General features: G+C 45.7%; 2 protein-coding genes across 4 annotated transcripts in view; one reads left to right on the top strand and one right to left on the bottom strand.

The window, feature by feature from the left end:
* Positions 1-1,614, top strand: part of LOC118664961 — a 123,329-nt gene extending 121,715 nt beyond the window's left edge. For all 3 annotated transcript variants that reach the window (XM_036325729.1, XM_036325728.1, XM_036325730.1), the window contains one exon: positions 1,179-1,614. In XM_036325729.1, coding sequence (XP_036181622.1) covers positions 1,179-1,563 — 385 coding nt within the window. In that variant the 3' untranslated portion in view covers positions 1,564-1,614. The remainder of the gene's footprint in view (positions 1-1,178) is intronic.
* A 5,696-nt stretch (positions 1,615-7,310) lies between these two features.
* On the bottom strand, positions 7,311-20,602 carry RCN1 (reticulocalbin 1). Its single transcript, XM_036325727.1, has 6 exons — positions 20,172-20,602; positions 15,275-15,468; positions 14,092-14,270; positions 12,184-12,244; positions 9,349-9,548; positions 7,311-8,473 (listed from the first exon to the last, which is right to left on the bottom strand). The coding sequence occupies exons 1-6, from the start codon at positions 20,423-20,425 to the stop codon at positions 8,366-8,368; spliced, it is 996 nt and encodes a 331-aa protein (XP_036181620.1). The 5' UTR covers positions 20,426-20,602; the 3' UTR covers positions 7,311-8,365.
* Positions 20,603-20,880: the final 278 nt, after the last annotated feature.

The raw sequence follows: 20,880 nt of genomic DNA, 5'->3' as shown, positions 1-20,880 counted from the left end.
ATTTTAAAAAATGAGATCCATATTCAGACAGTTTTTAAAAACAACACTTCATTTCTTATTTCATAGGCAAATCACACTCACTTTAGAAAATTCATGAGCAAAAGGAAGACAAAAGTTATCCCAAATTCCACTGCTAGATAATTGAAACCATTTTGGAATCGATCCTTTTGAAGTTTTTTTCTGGACAATGAGTACGTAAACAAACATGTTCTTGTAAAACCAGTGAGATCGAATGGCACATACCGTTCTACTAGTATAACCCGATACTTTTCACTCCACAGCTTTCCTTCTGTGTCAGTAAATGAACGCATCTAATGTCGCGATGGGTGACCTCAGTGGACACCCAGGTGGCTGCCTCAGGCACGTTCGGTGCTCTCCCTGGGCAGAGACAAGCTTGTGTCTGTCTCCTGGCTGTGAGCAGTGACTCAGTGACCAGCTCCACAGTCAAACCTTGACACGATTGTTCCCTTACAATGAATTCTCACAGCCAATCTTAATTTTCTCAAGAAAAGAAGACAAGACAATGTGATTAAAATGTTTAAATCATAAGTGGCCTCTTTGGCGAAGAGGAGGGGAGAGGCTGGAACTCGGCCTTACACTCTTCATCTTTGATTCTGTTCAACCTCCAAATTGATCTCAAGTGCAACCTCATTCCTAGTCAACAAGCTCAAGAAATAAACAAGACCTGGTACCTGTCCTTAAAGAGATTACACAGTGAAGATAAGAGACAATTATCTCTAATAAATGAATTTTTTTTCCCTCTCATTTAACACAAAAGTACCTGGCTTTTTCTCTCATTTAACACACAAGTACACAAAAGTACTTGGCTTTTCATGATAAGAAGCAAGGGCAAGATGAACATAATAATATTAATCATAGCCAATGTTTGTAAGAACTTACTATGTCTAGGAAGTGTTCGTGTATTAAGTGTTGTATTATATTCATTATTTTAATTCTCACAGTCTCTGAGGTAGTACCGCAGTTATGGACTTTATGTTGTTGTGGAATTGAGGGAAAAGGAAGTTGATTAACTTGCCCAAGGTAACTCAGCTAGTGAGTGGAGGAGCTGGGATTTGATTCCAGGCCCTTTGAGGTCAGTGCTGCTGAAACACACTGTCACTGGGCTGGGAGAACGCGTCCTGCTGACCCGGAATAAGCATTGTGATTGAACCTTCTAGGTACTGCGGCCTGAAAACCCGCTTGCTGACGTCCCCCTTGGTGGGGTTCATGGTGACCAATCAGTGCACCTTCCACGCACCAGTCGGCTTCCCTCAGGTTCCGGTGGCTGCTCTGGCCGTGGAGAAAGTGGGCCACTCCAGTGTGCATTACCGCCTTGCTCTGTTTCCACCCAAGCCCGCCCAGGAGCCGCCCACAGCAGATCACCATGACCTCAGTGACGGCTTTTTCTTTGGCCACCCCAAGCTGGCGCAATTTGACACTTTGGCCTGTACCACTGGGTCCTCGGTCCACGTTTTTGTGAATCCAGCCACCAGCAAGCCCGTGGGCCTCCCAGAACACTTCAGGAGGGGCCTCCTGAGGCTGAGGAGGCTGGCTTCCGTGTGAAGTGTCTGTGTGTGGAATTGTGCCTGTCAAGGAATAAAGTTGAGATTATTCTCTAAACTATTTCCTTTCATTCCTTAGCATATATATTTTTACCCTTAAAAATCACTGCCAATTTCTTAAAAGTTTTTATAACAGTCATCTCCCTCCATTGATGAAGCCTCTCCTTGCAGTAGGCCCAGAACAAAATGCTCACAACCACCCAACGAGGCAGGGACTGCTCTTCCCTCCTTTTTCAGGAGTGGGAAAGAGGTTTGCAGAGTGGAAGTCAACTGGCCTGAAGACATTCAGCTAGTGAGTGCCTTGGACTCAAAAGTCCACCTGGGCATCCTCTCTATGTGCATCAAAATCTCCAACATCTGAGCAGCAGGGGCTACACTTCCGGTGGTTTGTGATCACTTATCTGATAGGATTCATTAATGTCCTCAGCTTCTTATAGTTAACCACATGAATTCCTTTTTTTAAAAGATGTAAATTTTTTTAAAAAACAAACAAACACACCTTTCTTTTATGTATTTAAAACAGCAAACACACCTTTGACAATTTTCTGATAAATCGAAAACCTCCTTCAATCACTTATGCCATGCACTAAAGTTTGAAAGTAGGGACAATTAAATGGAATCTTTGATGCTGAAACACATAAGGACCCTACTTTGGTGTAATAATCATAAAGGGTTACTATTTCTTGAGTGCTGACTACACTCAGTGCTTTACAGTCATTACCTTAGGTAATCCTTATGTTGCCATTTTTCAGATGAGAACATTGAGGCTTCAAAGAGAACAGTGGGAGTTGGGGGAGGAGTTCTAGTCACCTCTGTCTCAATCCTGTGACAAGGAAAAGTTCAGGTTTAATCTCTCCGGGTCCCAGTTTCCTCCTCTGCAAACATGATTCTGAGTGAGCTTTTTCAGTTAGATGCCTGAATGTTTTTTGAACACTCGGAGACTCTTGATCTGCTTTTTCTGAATTCAGTTCCAAATCCTGCCATGAATAAACAGCTTTAGAATACAGTCTCCAAGATAAAAACAATGTTAAATGCTATTCCCTTGTCATTTAATCAATTCAACTTCACCTAGTAATGGATCAATTTTGCGGTTTTAAAAACACTTCACACAATAATTCTGGGACTCAGAAAGACTATTAACCAGCAGCCTAGTGTTTGTACGTATTGATTTATCTGACCTCTGGCATTTGACCTGCTCAAAAAGATTACCAGGGAGAACTCCTTTAATTTGTGTCTCATGTTTCATTTCTCAAAGTTCTTGCACGGCCATGACCTCACCTCATCTTGGTAGCTACTCTGAGAGGTGTCCCCATTTACAGTAAGAATAGGCTCTTCTGCAGGAAGGAGACCTGTCAAGGTCACAGAGCCCCGGGGAGGCAGAACTAGAACTTGCATCCAGCCAGGCTATTGGATCTGTCTTTCCATGCCACCAACTCTCCATCTCATCCAGTGGTCCTGAATTTTCAAATTACAACATGCATTGCCATGAATTTTTAAAATTATAATAACACTAGCTATGGTTTCACCAAGAAGTTCTTAAATTGGAGGCAACATAGTCAGGTAATTAAGAGGGTGGGATCCTCCTGGATCTGACATTTCTAAATAGGGGAACCACTGGTTCCAGTTTTCCCAGGACAGGGCTGCTTGTCCCAGTGTGACGGCAGGCTCACTCCTTTTTCCGTGGGTCCCGAGGTTAGAGTAAAAGTGGAAAAGGTCTATGGGCCATTCCACCATTTTTCTTCCTGCCAAGGGGCTCCATGTGTGTGTGTGAACACTCCAACCTGCATGTTCAAGCTGAGTCCTTTGGGCCTAGGTGTGGCTTTGTCTGCATTTTGGAAAATCCACCTGGGCGGTGCACACACAGGCTCTGGAAGAGGCTTGGGGTTATTTTGGCAGGGAGTTCTGGGTGCTGCAGGGACCTGGAGCGTGATCTAGAGGCAAAGGCCCTGGCTTTGAGTGAGCAAAATGCTTTGGCCCACGCACTCCTTAACCCATGAGGGAGATCCCAGCCAGAAGAGGCTCAGAGTGGGTCTCTGAATCCCAAGGTGGGCAAGGCAGGTTGCCCCAGATTTGGGGAGGTACTGATTAAGACTGTGCCCCTTCACTGGCAAGGATTTTGTGGTCTGGACAATCAATTATATAGTCACCTAATTTGAGTTGTGTAACTTTGGGCATTATTTCCCTTTATAGTTCTCTTACCTGTAAAATGGTGAAAATAGTACAGTTACCACTGTTTACCAGGAATGACATTTTTGTTACACCAAGGTTTTCACCCTGCCCCTCTGAGCAACAGCAGGATGCACTTCCTACTCCCTTGAAGTTAGACGTAGCCACGTGGCTTGCTTTGACCAATGGAAATGAGCATGGGGGACCAAAGTCACTTTCAGGAGTGACTACATTTGATGGTCTGGCTTAATTCTCCAGGGGACATGGGTGGATTGGAGACACACAGCGAGCCCCATGGACAATTGCCCAGAACCACAGCAGACTTGGCAAAAGCAAAAATTAAACCTCGGCTGCTTTAAACCACTGAAATGGTACATTATTTGTTACCGCCACACAAGCCAGCTTACCCTCTTTCTTACAAGTACCAACTTCATAGGCCTGTTGTGAAGGTTATGTGAGAAATGTATGTGAGTACTTGGCCTGGTGCCTGGTGCACAGCTATTTGTATTTATCAGAAAAGAAGTGCTCCCACTCCACAAGTTTCAAGGAAGAAAAGTATTTCATGTGCTTCTGTGGGGAATTGGACACTTTTCTATTTGATGAGGAAAATTAGAGGTATTTACAGCTCACAGAATGGTGGGTATCCCCCAGCCCTGGACCCCAGAACTGACCAGAATTAAGAGTGACAATAGACTCTGAATATATCTCCAAATTCATATAAATCTTACTACTCTAAATACTGATGACACAATCTTTCCACTTCTCAGGTTTTTAATACTTCCGTGTGAGCTACAGCAGTGAGCATGATGGCACTTAATGGTTTTTAGTGGGAAATTCTAACACTATAAACTCAGTTTTAAGACTACAGAGAGAGCCAAATCTAGGTCAGTAATGGCGAACCTTTTGAGCTTGGCGTGTCAGCATTTTGAAAAACCCTAACTTAACTCTGGTGCCGTGTCACATATAGAATTTTTTTGATATTTGCAACCATAGTAAAACAAAGATTTATATTTTTGATATTTATTTTATATATTTAAATGCCATTTAACAAAGAAAAATCAACCAAAAAAATGAGTTCGCGTGTCACCTCTGATACGCGTGTCATAGGTTCGCCATCACTGATCTAGGTGCACGTACTAGGAAAAAGCCAGGTTTTATTAGAAAGATGGCGAAATGAATCTAGAGAAACTTAAAAAAAAACCCAGCCAGCTATTCACTACTTTACAATGTTTTAGAGCCGAGCTAACAAGTAGCCACGTGTCTGCTGTTTGCTGGGCACTTCTGAGCAGGTATGATTCGTGCCATTGCTAACAAGAAACAGCTATGATAATCCAAGCGGGTGAAGAAAACCTTCAGGTGTTGCTGACTTTCTAACTACATTTTCGTTACACTCGAATTCATTCAAAAACCTACATTAAGAGACACGAGGTACAAAATGTGTTCATGTTTTGCTTGGACAGATTTTGGCTCCTAGCAATTAATGCTTTCAGTCCCATTAAGCATATAAATAATGCTTTGTGACATTACAGTATTTCTCATTACAGATCGATTTTGTAGCATTTGTTCATAATCAGACTTGAAATGTTACCTAGAAACAAAATATGTTTTCCTTGAAACAGTCAGACCCTATTAGAAATCTAAGGCTTTACAAATCACCATGTTAACAGCTATGTCCCCTAGCTACGATTTTCTTTCCTTAAATAGTGTTAAATTCAGCCCCAGAAGCCCTGGTTTCTTTGAGGTTCTCTTCTTATGTGCACTGACTTGAAAGGAAAAACTTAGTGCTCAAACTATATTTAACATCTTACTGTGTATAACTTAATAAATCAACCGATATTCCCTTTTGGGGGAAAAAGAATGTTAGCACCTTTTTAAAGTGTTATGCTTATAATTAGGTTACACAGAATTTCTAATTTTTTTAAAGACAGGTTTTCACTGCTTAAAAAGAAAAATGTTGTCAGCCTGTTTCTAGGTAGGAGGAGCTATTTTCATTTCCTGACCGTGTAATCATGTACTGTGGGAGAGCAGAGAAATAAAGAAAACCTATGTCAGATTGGCGATTTGGAGCAGTGAAACTTAGTGCTAAACACCTACAAGAAGAGACATGAGGTACAAAATGTGTTCATGCTTTGCTTGGACAGATTTCGGCTCCTAACAATTAATGCTTTCAGTGCCATTAAGCATATAAATAATGCTTTGTGACATCACAGTATTTCTCATTACAGAGATCTTGAAGACAGGAACATCTGGATTTGAATTTTGTCCCTGCCATCTAATCACTGTGGAATCTTGGACAAAATTACTTATATTCTCATTCAGCACATGTTCACTGTTTATTTTATATTTTCCAGAATAATTTCTTCCCCTGACATATATTCTCTGATTAAAGCTAACAACCTCTCATTCTTCAGCAAATACTTGGAGTACTTATTATAGGCTTGGCTCTCATGTTCCAAATTCCTGGAAATAGGAGTAAATTAGATGGACCAGACTCTATTGTTCTCTCAAAGCTCATAATTCTAACTTGGGGAAGATGAACAATATACAAACAAGATAATGTCAAGTGTTATAGTTGGTTGAATGGTGGTCCCCAAGACATGTCTACCTCCTAGCCTGGAATTTGTGAATATGAACATATATCCCTGTCGTTAAGTGGGCACATGGTCTTTGCAGCTGTAACTAAGTTAAGGATCTCAGGATGAGGAGAGGAAGGAAGCAAGGAGAGATTCTCCTAGGGCCTCTTTGATGTCACTCTGGCCTCTAGAACTGAGAGAATGAGCTTCTTTGGTTGTCTGTTAGCCATTCACTTTGTGTAATTTGTACAGCAGCCCTAGGAAACAAATATCAATGGAAATCTGTATAAAAAAAAAATGAAACAGAAATGAGATAGGGATTTGAATGGGTACTATAGTCATGCACTGCGTAACAAAAGTCAATGATGGACCCCATACTCGACGATGGTGTACCAGTTAGCCTAGGAGTGTAGGAGGGTAGACCATCTATGTTTGTATAAATACACTCTATGGTCACACAACGAAAGTGACTAAGAACACATTTCTCAGAACATATCTCTGTTACTCAGTGGCACGTGACTATACTGTAAATGTTGGAGTCCGGAAGGCTCTATTGAGGAAGTACCATTTTGAGTTCCCAGAGAATGTGAGAGATGGTGTTGTGAATCTGAGGGGACAGCAAGTGTGAAGGGTCCAACCTAGGAGTGAACTTGGTGTTGAAGGACCAGAAAGGCAGTGGGCCAGCAATAGGAAGCAAATGGGAGAGTGATAAGGTGATGCCGATGAGACAGCAAGGGACCAGACTCAGAGGGCTTGGTGAGAAATCTGGATATTCTTCCAGTTGAGACCTATCTCAGAAAGATGTTAAAATGGCCTACAGATTCCCTAACTAGCATAGAGGAAGAAGGAAGTACCCATTTATTAAATCAGTAAATACAAGGATATTCTGAACATTCTTAGTACTTGATCTAAAACCCCCAGACCCTTTGTAATTTTACTCATGTTAACCCATCCTATTTAATTCTCTGTGAATAAAGGCACAGTACATGTGAAGTCAAACACCACAGGACACAGTAGAAAATCCTCAGTGGGATTTTTTTATTTCATTCACTTCCTACTTATAAGGTAGCATTTCAACCTGTAAACGTTGTTTCCTCCAGTTCAGCCAATGGCTTGGAACATCACTTTGTCCTAATTCCACGGTGTGAGTGGTCCCCTGGCAGGTCCAAGAGTCGTGGAATCACTGGGACTGGGGTCCAGCCCCCCACCAGGCAGGCTTCCCTGGGATTCCCTCCTTCAATCCTATCGATCATCAGCAAGGAAATGGATCACTTCTCTATCCACTTTTTCAAGGATCAGACCTACCTCATTTATATGTCAAGGTAATCTTCCCAAGTATAACATGTTTACCATTTTCCTATAGTTCGCCAAATGCCTGCCATTCATCTTTTCCCTACCTCTAACATTCCTTTCTTTTTCACATTATCTTTCTTCATTGATTCTTATTGTAAAAACAAAAAACAAAAAAAAACAAAGATGTGGATTTGTTGTGCACATTACCAGGTCCATACAGAAAAATGCACAGAGGTTTTATACTCCACTTACAGTAACAGCTCAGAGTACAAAGTCAAGAAGGAAGAATCTGAAGTATTAGACTTGTTCTGAAATAAGCCCGCACAGGATGACACCACTGTAACTTTATCAGTTTTCCCTCACTAATTTTTCAATGTGACAAATATAAAAATTTCAGTTAAAATACATAGCAGTCACTCCATATACTGCTCCCCCAACCCACCCAACTTCTCAGTAATAGGGCTTTTTCTAATCTTATTCCCCTTTAAATTTAATGAAAAAGGCTAAAAAGTCATGTTTTTGTAATGTATCCCCACCCCCAAAAATATTGTGATTTACAAAGATTTTAAGGTGTTTGTAGAGATATCTTATTGAAGGAATAGAAATGACTATTTCGCAGTAAACATTGAGTGAAGAGCAATTTTAAGCCCAATCTGAGGTTATAAACTGCTGTTTCAGGGACACAACTGCTATAAATTAGATTGTAGCAACCATCCTCCAAGACAATAAAAGAAAGCCCATGACAGTCTGTCATGTTATGCTGAGTGTGTATCAAAGTTCATCATGATTTTTTGTGAGGTCTTCTCCATAATTGGTAGCTTGGCTTCCAACAAACATGTTCCAGTTCTCCAATATCTCCTCTTTAGTTAGCTTTTCATCCTGCCCGGGAGAGGAAAGAGCTGTGTTATCGAAGCTCTAGTAACTGAATAGCATGAAGCTTTATGTTAGTTCACTCATTCGCAACATTTGAAACGCTACACTTATCAATTAAGAAGCTGCTAGGTACCTCTTTCATCTACCATTGCTGCACTGTGAAACCCCAAACTGCAACAGCCTCCTGCTGTAAATGCTGTGCAAAAATATATTAGGTAAGTCCCCCAGGAATTCAGAAGCTCGACTAACTGTCTACAAGCAGTGCTGGCATTCCCAAAAAGGGCCTTTGAAGAAGTCCACTTCCCTTTCATGGACCGCATACCACACAATTGTCTCCTAAGAGTTGGAGCAGTGATCAAAGTGGAAAAAGGCAGGTCTTTATAAATCTTGCTTACTTATTTATGTGGATATGTATCAATAGATATTGAAGTGCTAGGCACAGGGCTAGAAGTGTGCGCTTGCCTGAGGATGCCTTATGTTTTAATGGGCTGGACTTTCTTGTGCCTGACATATCATGGATGTTGGATAAATATCTGCTGACTGAATGAATGGATGAACAAAGTTGTCTTAAGGCAATGCAGGATGTGTCTCTTAAATCTATGCCCTGCCCACAGCAAACAAAATTCTGCAATTCTAGGAAATGGGAGTGAATGTAAGTCTGTGGCCCACAGCTGACTCTCCAGGAATGTCTTGACCTAATGATCTCACTGTGGATTATCATGGTATTGGGTCAAGTTTACAGGTCTCTGACGTAGGGCAAGAATGAGAAATGTCAATAAGGCACGGGGGCACAGGCCAATGCTATCACAAAAAAGCAAACAGAACCAATCTTATGTAAACTGTCTCCCTTCAAAGACTGACTCCAGAAGAATGTGAAATACCCTGTTTTTATCCGACTCATACACCAGGTGTCTGGCCTCAGCCTGTGCGTGGTCATAGTCTTGGGGGAGGATCCAGTGGCGAATCTCATCTTTGTCCAACTTCCCATCCTTGTTCAGGTCCCTGAATTCAGTAAACTGCTCCCGTTCTGACAAAACCCAGTCTGGCTCAGGGCCATTCTCCTCGTGGGAAAACATATCCGCTGGAAAGGAAGGTTGATCTTGGTTAGGAAGACAGGTGGGAAGGTACATCAAAGAAAACCTGACCTCCTGAGTTTTTGGAAGGACAATGACCAATCTAGAGACCTAACCCAGACATCTGGTGGGCAGTTTCTTGAGAATAATATTGCAATGATTTAACCACTATGGAAGTCGCTTGGTGGAATAGAAAGAACTGAGCTTAGGAGCCAGAAGATAAAAGATGACTCAGTTCAGTGACTCAAGCTCAAATGACTTAGTTCAGTGACTAGGATTAAGTTACCCATTTCAATGGCTGAATCTGAAATTGCCTTGTCTGTAAAATAGAGATGATAATAATTTACAAATCACAGGGTTATTATGAAGGTCAAGTGGGACACTTTCTATGAAAGCCCTCTAAACCCAAACTAGCACTATACAGGCGAAAACTCATAACCACCATCAAGCACCTTCTATGGTCCAGATACTTTATAATGTACTTTACATACACAACAATCCTATGAAGTTGGTCTTGTTATAATTTCCATTTTATAGATGAAAATACTGAGGCCAGAGCTGGTATGAGCTTGAGGTTGCATAGAAACATGGGCTTATCTACCATGTTCATTCTTACTGTCGTTTACATAATTTCCAAAGGGTTTTCACGTATATCACTTTATTTCATTTTTATAACAATTCTCTAAGATAGATCATGATCCCTGTTTTACAAAATGGCAAAAGGAGAAAAAGGCAAAGTTTTTGCACTGTTTTCTAAATTACTAGATAATCTTAGAAAAGAGAGATACCCTGTGGGCAGTTTCTCTTTAATGGAAACACAACTTGGGAATGTCAGGTGGTACAGGGAGCAGGCAGTGAAGGTAAAAGAGAGGTAAGACCCTTGGTTCTGCTACAAGGTAGAATCACACCTGACATCTGCATAGTGTTTTTGAGAAATGGCTGTCACATACATTAGCTTGAGCTCCATCCAGTTCTGGAAGCATGGGTGCTGTGTATTCCCATTTTACAGACGAAGAAACTGAGGCTTAAAGGGATTGCATGACTCCCCTGGGGTCACAAAACGAGTAAGTGGAGAAGCCAGGACTTCTAATTCCACTGTGCTCTTTCCCATTACACATCACCACTGGGTTTGCACTCATTCCCTCCTGAAGAGAAGTCACTTGCTAGACAAGTCTATGCTACAGGCCTTTCTGACTGCAAATTGCTCAGAATTTGATTTGCAGGTACAATGCCCCCATCTGCCTCTCTGCTCAGTGTAAAGAATGGAATGTTGGTTTTAGGCAGAGCCACTAAAGGAGTTTTGCCTCTGATGCTGCACTGTTTCAATGCAGAATTCAGGAAAGCTAGGAAGAGCACACATCCTTAGTCAAAAGTGCTGCATGGTTTTAATCAGCCAGCCTTTTCTGTTAGTCTAATCCCATCCCCACTGTCAAGGCGTCTGCGGCTCTGAACCTTCCCTCAGATGTGCACCAAGCAAGAGGAGAGTTCTGCTCTTGCCCTGACGAGGGGCTGTCATCATCTGTTATTCTACAATTAGTGCCACCAAGATCACTTTAAGGACTGTGGCGAAAGCTACCTGTTACACCACAGACTGACAGAGAACAGCGTGACGTTCCTGGGATCAATTCCTAAAGACTAGAAGCAATTCTGCCCTTCATTACTGAAGGCACTTGTTCTTGGGTAAGGGGTGGCAAAGTCACACAATCACAGGCCAAAGACCGATGGCAACTGGGGCTCTGGTTTTACAATGAAAGGGAATCAACAGCTTCTAATCAATATGTGTATAAGAATTACAGTGATCCCATCCCTCGAATGATTTACCAACTTTACCTTGTTGAGATTTGGGAAAAGAGGAGGTATCATGAGAAGGCAGCCATGCGCCAAAGCACTGAAGTAGCAGCTGATGAGGATCAAATAAAAATTTCCATGTTGCCTGCTCCAGTCCTTTACGCTTGGAGGCTTTGGGGCTGCCGGGAAGGACTCTAACCAGCAACGGTGGGTTCCGACCCAGCTACATTCGAGTTGCATTCAGGCAGTGCTCAGTTGCCTGAAAATACACTTCTTGACATTGCTCACGTGGAGCCCTTCAGAACAAAATGCTAGGTATGGCCCTCCCAATGAAAGGATCAAAAACAAAACAGCTATATTAGGGGGCAATTATGCACTTTGCAAAAGGATTTACCTGTAAGAAGGAATGCTTTTCTGCAGACAGCCTGGGCATATAAGTAGCTCTACTGATCATAGCTTTGTCTACTTAGAGCTTATAGGCCCTGCGGACCCAGTCTGATTTCAGTCCTTTCGCTGAGACTGTCTGCTCTACACTCACTGTACATCTACGGCATCTCCAATCGCATTTCGCAAAGGTAAAACTACACAGCGTGATGAAGGGCACCTCTGAGAGTTGTGGGGACAACTGCTGGCCATCCTACAGGTAGGGGCCAGCCTCTGGTCTCTTCTCCACTGAATGAGGTCTAATAATTCCTCCCTGACATTACTGCACTAGGGATGGTGTAACAAGTCCCTCACAAGAGCAACACCTACAGACTTGTAGCGGTTGCTAACAGAGATGTCTGGAGAAAGTACATGTGCGTGGAGGAACGTTGCCCAGTGGAGACAGCTGAGCAGGACCCAGGCTGCACTTACCGATATACTCATCCTGGTCCACAAACCCATCCCCATTCTTGTCGATGTCCTCCAGAGTTTCCTAGGAAGCAAACAGAAAACAGAATGCAAGGTGGCTTTGCGCTCTCAGTCAGTCTTAGAGTTCTGACTACTGTCCTCCTTTGTCTGGCTTTTATGGTTGAATGCTTGGTGACTTCAGGCTTGTCTCCTTACCTCCTGTGCACCAATGCAGTGGTTCCCGTCCTTCCTCCCTACTCCCAGTTTTCATAGAACACTCTTCAAATGAAAATGTATGTGGAAGTCCAGAGATGCCCTGGTTATATGCCAGCCCAACCACTTCCACCATCCAGCCAAGTCATCCCCAGGGGGTACCTGGGAGGACCCAGCTTGAGAACCACCGGACCAGATGGTCAGAGATAGATTCCAGGGCTAACTGGACAATGAACACGGGGTGGTGTCAGAAAAATATGAAACAGCGGGCAATTAAGAAATAAAAGTCTATCTGACTTTCGGGTGTATTATGTTCTGTATTTAGCATATTTGACTTCAGGATTAGGCATTTTGCCATGGGGAGTATTTCAATGAGTTTAATGTCCATTGCCTCAGCAACTCAAAGGCACATAATCCACTTATGGCTAATTCTTCATCTTCATCGCCCTCTGGCAAATCAGCTATCACTAAGTGGATGTTGGGCAGTCAAAAGAAATGATTCTCCGAGCCATTGCTCAGTCCTTAGGTCATGAGGATGAAGCAGGAGGCAAGAGTGGGCCCAACCACCAACTGCATAACTAAAATAGCCCTGAGCTGGTTATAAACAAAAGCTTCAGCCACCTGTTTCCCAGCATGGAGGCAGCTTGCCTCAGGTTATCTGACCAGGAAGCAAGTGACCACATTATATTAAGACATTTGAGACTCTGCCCTGACCGGTTTGGCTCTGGCTCAGTGAAGAGCGTAGGTCTGCGGACTGAAGGTTCGATTCCAATTAAGGGCATTACCTTGGTTGCGGGCACATCCCCAGTAAGGGGTGTGTAGGAGGCAGCCAATAGGTGATTCTCTCTCATCACTGATGTTTCTATCTCTCTCTCCCTCTCTCTTCCTCTCTGAAATCAGTAAAAATATATTTAAAAAAAAAAAAAAAAAGACATTTGGGACTCCACAAAACAGTATGGAAAGCCGCCACACTCAGAGGCCTTACAAGCATAGCTGACCCTCAAAGCCCATAGGATCTGATCTATTCATCCTCTGAAGACCCAACCAAAGGGGAGCATCCTTTCCAGCCATGGTTTTCACTTTATGTTTCTGTACAGTTTAACAACCCAATGTATTCCATTTCAGAGTCTTTTTTTAGTTCCCTCAAAGCTTAAAAGTGGACAGAGACTAGCTAGTTTCCTTATCAAACCCATTTGCTCCTTTTGAGCACATATCTAAACTATTTCCCAGCCTCATCACATCTAGGAGGAGCTGGAAGAATGAAAAAGGAAGGGATGTGTCATTTCCTGGTCAGAGCAGTTAGGTAGACTGACTGCCTTCTCCTCATTTCCTCTTATCTACCAGCTGGCAGCTACCAGGACGACCTTGAGGCCACAGGATGGTGGTGTATAAGATGGAAGCAGCCTGGCTGCCTGATAGCCCTTAGAGGAGAACTGCCCAGAAAACCTACCTGACTGGGACCATCTGCCCTGGAAGTGGTATAAGCAAGAAATAAGCTTTGATTGTGATAAATGGCTATGATTGGGGGCTACTTGTTGCAGCACCTAGCCTGCCCTGACTCATTTACTGGGTGGGCAGGTATTCCAATGCACTCCACTTCAGGGTCCTTCTCCAATTCCCCTCAAGATGAAGAACATTCTCTCTTTGGAAGACAAGGCAAGATCTTGGTGTAGCATTTGCTCTGGTCTTCTCCCAGCCTGGGGACTTCTTTTATCTTACCAAAACCACAATTTCTTTCATATGCTCAAACTCCTCAGGGTGCAGAAAGGCGGTGAACTCCTCCCGAGTGGCTGTCTGGTCACCATTGAGGTCTGCAGCTTTGAACCTTCTCTCGTCGCGTGGCAGCATCTTCTTAAAGGTGTGATGATCTGAAGAATCCTGAAACTCTGCAGGGTTTCCTGCAGGATGTGCACACAAACATTTCAACTGGGCTGCTAGGGAAGGCATTTCCTGCCAGATCACTGGTAACTTCATGCCCAATGAAGGACACATGGGACTAAAGATCCTGACCTCTCGAGTTCTCTGACACCATTTATTTCAGAATGCCTCTCGTATCTGCCCCTTCTTACCACCCCATAGTACAGCCCTACTGGGTATATTAAGGGAATTCTAGTAGTGGTTACGAGCACAGGCTTTTGACCATACTAAAGCCATACTTCGCTTTGCTGTACCCTGCTTTCATCATATCATTCTTTGCTCCAGAACATGCAGTGGCTCCCTAGTACCACATTTTGTCTAAATGCTTCTGCCTGGCTTTCAAGATCTCCCTTAATCTGCCTGTGAATGTGTGCATCTTCGGTGCTTCTCAGACCTGTCCCCTCACTGTCGACCACACACCTAGCGGGTCTGCACCCTGTGCTTTGCACACACCATTCCATCATTCCCAAAACAGGTGTGTCTCATATCCAAACCCTGCCCATTGCTAAATGCATCGCTGTACCTTTGCCCTTCCAGCTGACCCACCTCCCCCACTCTCTCTCCAAATACAAATGCATTCTTCAAGGCCCAGCTCCCAAGCCACCCTCTACCAGAAGTCTTCCCCGATAGCTCCAGCCCACTTGCTATCTGAAATCGGCAGCACTGTGAACTGTACGGCAGACATGCTGCCTCTCTGCTCTGTTCTGAGTGTACCCTTGAGATCGTAGCTCAGGGAGGGTGGCAACCTAAGTCACTTTTCATTAGACCCTGGACCCCTGCCACTACTCACCACCTAGGATCTCATACAGAGTAAGCAACCAAGTGCATTCTTACTAAGCAGAGCAGGATGTTACACAAGTAGGTTCTACTTAGGAGGTTGTGACATCCCCCGAAGGGGGTGGCTATGATGAGGGAGTAGAGAGTCTCTGCAAAAAGCTTGTTATGTGGGCCCCAGCTGTGTAATCTCTCCTGCAGCACCTCTTACCTAGGTAGTAACCATAGGTGGCTTGTTTATATTCCTCCCAGGAAATTTTATCGTCCTTGTCCCGATCATAATCCTTCCAGACTTTAGCAACATTATCATAGATGTATCTCTTCTGCACCCGTTTAATCCAGGTTTTCAGCTCCTCCGTGGTGACAAAGCCATCCCCATCACTGTCAATTCGATCGACAATCTTCCTGTAGTTAAAAAACAAGGCTATTATCAAGACTTGCATGATCCTGATCCAGAGAAAGATCAAACGCCTGCAGAATCTAAAATGCATAGACACAAGCCCAATGATCCGATGGTGCTGGAAAGGACCTTCAAGTTCATCTCTTCCAAGAACGACATGCCTTCCTCCCACCCAGTGCCACTGGCAGACACTACTAGTGGGTCATGCCCCTTCGTCCTAATGAACCGAGATGTGGCCTCAGAATCCTTTTCAACACAGTGCTCTGCAGATAGGCATGACCAACTGATTAGTGTCGATTTGTAAGGTGAAACCTAGCAGTCTTCCCTGATGCAGTCTTTAGAATAATGGAAACTGAGGCTGAGAGAACTTGAATTACTGTTCCAAGATCACACAGCTGGTATTTGGTACAATGGGTGAAGAAGTGACTTTAGGTCCAATCTAAAAAAATGGAAAATTCTATGTAAACCAACAGATAAGTGAGTTCTTGTGGTTTTTGTGGTTTTGTTTGTTTTTTAAACTCACCACTTTGTAGCCAAACACTTGACACTTGAAGCCAAGAGACCAGATCTTGTTGGACAAGCATAAAATGTTGGGGATGAAAGAACCTTGACATCAATGAAACCTATTCAAGAAACGTGAGCAGCTAAGCAGGTCCAGGAGCCCGAACCCCCTGCTCTTCAAGACCCCTATGCCCACTGGTATCTCCTGTTCCACAGCTGGCCCAGGTTCTAGCAATTTCCCACTGGACTCCATTGAGGTACACCAAACACTAGTCCAAAGCAAAGTTCAGGCTAGAATTCACCAGCATCGACCTCTAGGCCAAAGGGTCCAAACTAGGGACTCCATCCCTGTAGGAAACTTCAAATATACCCACGGGTTATTCCTAATGTTTAAAAAAGTTTTACCCTGATAGTCCACTTATTGGGAGGAGGTCATACAGGTTGATTAGGGATTTGTTTCTTTGCTTTGGGCTGGAATTCTATCAACTCAGTGGTAAAATTTTCTTACTGTGAACAGCAGTTTTGATTGGCAGTTTCTCTTTTGATTAATTAGATATGGGAAATGAATTCATAAGTACTTAAGTCTCCATCTCCCACCTGGTACCAGGGGGGCCAGAGCTCCTTTCTCAGGAAGGTGTAAGCATTCTAATAGCTTTAATGGGTCCTTTCATTTGCAATGGTAACTTCTCCATATTGAAAGACAAAGCCTCAGGTATCTTCAGGCTTCCTTCCAGGATACCACAGCCAGACCCAGCAGAATTCTTTCAACACTGCAGTGCTAAACCTACCTACCATGTGCCAGGCACTGCTCCAATGCCGGGACACAGAGGTGACATGCCCATCAGTTATCCAAAGCTGGCTGAGGAACAGAATCTCAGACCAGCAGAGACCTAATGTCAGACTGTGAATAACCTTTTCTTGTGGAAAAGACAGCATCTAATTGATGACAAATAACGGCAGGGACATAGTCAGCCTGACACCTAGAACTTACTATCTGTTGGAAGAATAAATATGATCTTAATCTCTCTTTTAAAAAATCTCAGGAGTGAGATACTGGGAAAGGCAGCTATGATGCAGACAAAGTCAATCCCTCTAGTCCAGTGGTCAGCAAACTGCGGCTCGCGAGCCACACGCGGCTCTTTGGCCCCTTGAGTGTGGCTCTTCCACAAAATACTGACTTTTGCGCATGGGCCACGAAATTTCAATCGCACTGTACTTGCACGCCCGCACGTGGTATTTTGTGGAAGAGCCACACTCAAAGGGCCAAAGAGCCGCATGTGGCTCGCAAGCCGCAGCTTGACAACCACTGCTCTAGTCAAAACACCTGGATCTTGCCTAGTCCTGTGTGATAGGCAAATGTCTTGAGTCTCTGAGTCTCAGTTTCTCCAATTGCAAACTGGAATACCTACTTCACAAGGAATGTGGTGGGGAATAAAGGAAAGAAAATGTGCCTTTCCACTAAGGACAGTAATTGGGTGGATGGAAAACTCAACAAACACCTAGCAGGTGACAGAAATGAACAAAGCCGCCAGGCCAAGCCTAGGGCAACCTGGAGATCCCCTGCCAGCTGCCAACAAGGGTGCCCCAGCTGCTCCAGACAATGGCTGCTACATGGGAATAAAGGCCTGTGAGTGTCAAAGGGAAACCAGAAATAGAAGTCTATATGTAAAATCACTCCGATTTTAAAAGTTGACAATTGACTTCCATTTCTTCTGTTTGTCACAGCAGGCAGCCTACAGGTCCGCACTTTGCAGCCCTCTGGCGTAGGTGTCTCCAGGGACCACAGAGCTGGCACATTTTCAGGATCAGGTCAGATGGTGGTGACAAAGTTGCCCAGATTCAGCCATGCTCCTCCCTCAGCAGCCCAGACTTGGAGGGGACTGTTGCACCAGGAGCTGTGTACAGAGAGGCGGCTTTTCATGCTCAACCACCCCATATCGCTCACACCCATCATTTCCCACCCTCTGCCTCCCCCACTTCTGGCTTGGATTTACCTTACAATTGAGTGGTATGTCCATTATCCATACAGTGGCCCAGGCCAGAGACCCGGATGTCATCTGTGAGTCCTTGCTCCCTCTCTCCACCCCCACGCTGAGTCAAGAGTGAGAACTGCCAGTGCTCCCTCCCACATGCTTCTGGGTTCACCTCTCCTGCCCTCTGGACCTGCGTGCCTGGTTCAGGTGCTCATGGCCATGATCCTTCACTGGCCCCCATCATGCCTCAGTTATGTTCTCCTCCCTACTGCCAGTCTGACTCTCCTAACAAGAATTTAGGTGATGACATTTCGGCCACATACAGGGTAACATCTAATCTCCATCTCTCAGAGGTCCCTCCTGCTCTGTTCTTGGTTACCCCTCCACTCTCACTTCCCACTTCTTCTGCCCTGTCCCTTTATTGTCCTAATAGCTCCCATCCTCTAGATGCCAAATAAAGTCCGGGACATAGTCAGCCTGACACATAGTAGAACTTGTTTCAAAACCTTTAGAAGTGGATTGCTCTCTCTTCAGAAAATGCCTTGCTCTGGTGGGATGCCGGGCAACCTCTGAGTCATCCCACAAACTCATCCATCCCTACACCCCCAAGCCTCTCTCTCCAACCTCAACCCTTAGGGGCTCCTTCTGGGTGTGCTCACCTTAGTTTTTATGTGCTTTTGCAGCAATTATATCAGAACCTGCTTGTGTCTCGTTTGATTTTAAGAAGTTTGAGGCCTAGGGCACACACAGGTTTTCTCTCTGCACCTGCCAGGTACCTAACATGGTAGCTGGCACACAGTGGCCATTCAAATGTTTGCTGCATGAATAAACAAATGAAGTTAAGGTGTCCATACAAGGGTCAAAGGCAGACCAACTTCATCAGTCCTTGCTCTCACCACCAGGCTTACCCTTCGCGATGAAGGCATTAAACTGGAAGCTGTAGGACTGCAAACTACAAAGTTCTCTTTGCCAACCACCCCCCCCCCTCACTGGCACTAATGCATATGGGGGCCACTTGGGGCTCCAGAACAAATCAGTTTTCAAGTGCCTCAAAGCAATACAATGAATTAAACTCATCAATGGCCCCCATTGTTAATTCCCCGAACAGGAAGAGAAAGTACTTCTCTGCAAAATAAAAGGTGACTGTTTGAAGGTGACTTTGAAATTCAAAGATCTTTTTATCAGAGTAGGCAGATGGTGCACCTACACAATAGGTATAATTTAGCCTTATATCCCAACCAATCCCATTTGCCTTTGGTGGCCTCCAGCAGCACAGGGACAGCTGTGTTCCTTTTCATTTAGGAGCACGTGAAGATCTCCACGCCCCAGGAACCAGGTTCCAGGAGGCCTGGTGCCCAGGAGGCAGGGCTACTGGGACCCTCCCCAGCCCATCCTCCATCAGGCCGGCTATTGATTCCAGATAGCTTTGCACAATGCCCCAGTGTCTCCCCAGGGAACCTGCAGAGGGTGCGTTGAGATGTGACAAAGTTTTGTTTCCTTGGTCTGGTTCCTGACTCAACTGCTTTCAACAGTGAAGTTTACAATCCACCACACCACCCCCCGCTTTTCGCCCTCAGCAGCCAAAGGACTGGGTGCCTCTGCAGACATCTGCTGGGAACACGGGGGGGGGGGGGGGGGGGGGCGGGGGCGGGGGAAGCAATTTCCATCTCCCACCCCTCATCCTCTATCCCCAAATGCCCCTCCCTTCTTAACAGGATTTTGATATCCCTACATCAGAGTTATGGGGGGATGAGGCAGAAGGCAGGAACACCTCAGCCCCAGTCCTGGGACACAGGCCAGGACTCAAGCCTCTCCTATGCTCATCCTGGCGACCTGCTTAGAAGTATCTCAAGCAAACTGGGAGGGTGGGGAAGAACTCCTTCACTAAAAGGCCACCGTGGACAAACTCTTCTTTTGTACACTCTCTACCCTTCCTTCTGATGCAACCACGGGGAGGGGCGGGCCCTCGCCGTCCTGGCTCCCGCGGCTGCTGCCACGTTCTCGCCTCCCCGCGGGGAGCCACCGCGGCCCGGGGGGCGATCTCCACGCGGCGGTCTCGGCGCCCCCCGGGAGGCACATTTCGCCAGCACCGCCGCCGCGCCCGCTGCACCCCGCCCTCAGGTCCGCGCGCCGATTTCTCTTTCGATTTGCGGCTCGAGTTCCGCGTGGCTCCCGCCCGGATGGCCCCGCGGGCACCTGCAACGCCCCCGAACGCAGCCCGGGCCGCGGCTCACCCCAGCCTCTCCTTGCTCTCCTCCGAGGTGAGCTGGTCGAAGGTCTTGGAGTCCTCCTTGCCCAGGAAGGCCTCGTGGTCGTACTGGAAGCTCTGGTTGTCCTCGGGCGGCCGCTCGCCCAGCTCCGAGTCGGGCCGCACCACGCGCTCCTTGCGCACCGTGGGCTTGGCCCGCAGCGCCCGCGGAGCCAGCGCCAGCACCAGCAGCAGCGCCAGGGCCAGTCCCAGGCAGTGGCCGCAGCTCCAGCGCGCCATCGGGAGGAGAGCGCGGCCGGCGGGGAGGCACCGAGCGAGCGACGAGACAAGCGACTTGGGAATGGGGGCTGGGGCCGGCGGGGGAAGGGGACGGGCCGCCCCTCGGTCAGTTCCCGCCCCGCGCGCGCGCCCGGCCGCGGACGGGGAATCTGCGGGCGGCGCGCTCACGGGCCCATTGGACGCCGGACTGCGGGGGGGAGGCCGGGCCGCCGAGCCACGTTGCCAGCCGGGGTGGTGGGCCGGGGCTCGGGTTTCGCCTCGGCCCCTCCCCTGATCTCAGCGCTGGGGGCGGGCCCAGGCTTGCAGCGCTAGAGGCTGGAGGGCTCATGGGAAGACTGGGAAGAAGTTCTTTGTCAAGCAACAGATGTTCAGAATAAAATTCCCTTTCTCTCCTTCCAGTTCCGGAGAACTGAAAGGAGGGAGGCACTGCCGCACCCCGATCTGCTTCCCAAACT

This window comes from Myotis myotis, unplaced genomic scaffold (assembly GCF_014108235.1).
Source record: "Myotis myotis isolate mMyoMyo1 unplaced genomic scaffold, mMyoMyo1.p scaffold_m19_p_10, whole genome shotgun sequence".
Lineage (NCBI taxonomy): Eukaryota > Metazoa > Chordata > Mammalia > Chiroptera > Vespertilionidae > Myotis > Myotis myotis.
This window is presented reverse-complemented; position numbering and strand designations above follow the sequence as displayed.

What these genes read in the sequence shown, in the direction of transcription:
- RCN1 (XM_036325727.1), bottom strand. Translation starts at nt 20,425, where the DNA reads ATGGCGCGCTGGAGCTGCGGCCACTGCCTGGGACTGGCCCTGGCGCTG. An exon ending in CACCTATGGTTACTACCTAG is followed by an intron (nt 14,271 to 15,274) that starts GTAAGAGGTGCT and finishes CACATCCTGCAG; the next exon opens with GAAACCCTGCAGAGTTTCAG. An exon ending in TGAAAGAAATTGTGGTTTTG is followed by an intron (nt 12,245 to 14,091) that starts GTAAGATAAAAG and finishes TTTGCTTCCTAG; the next exon opens with GAAACTCTGGAGGACATCGA.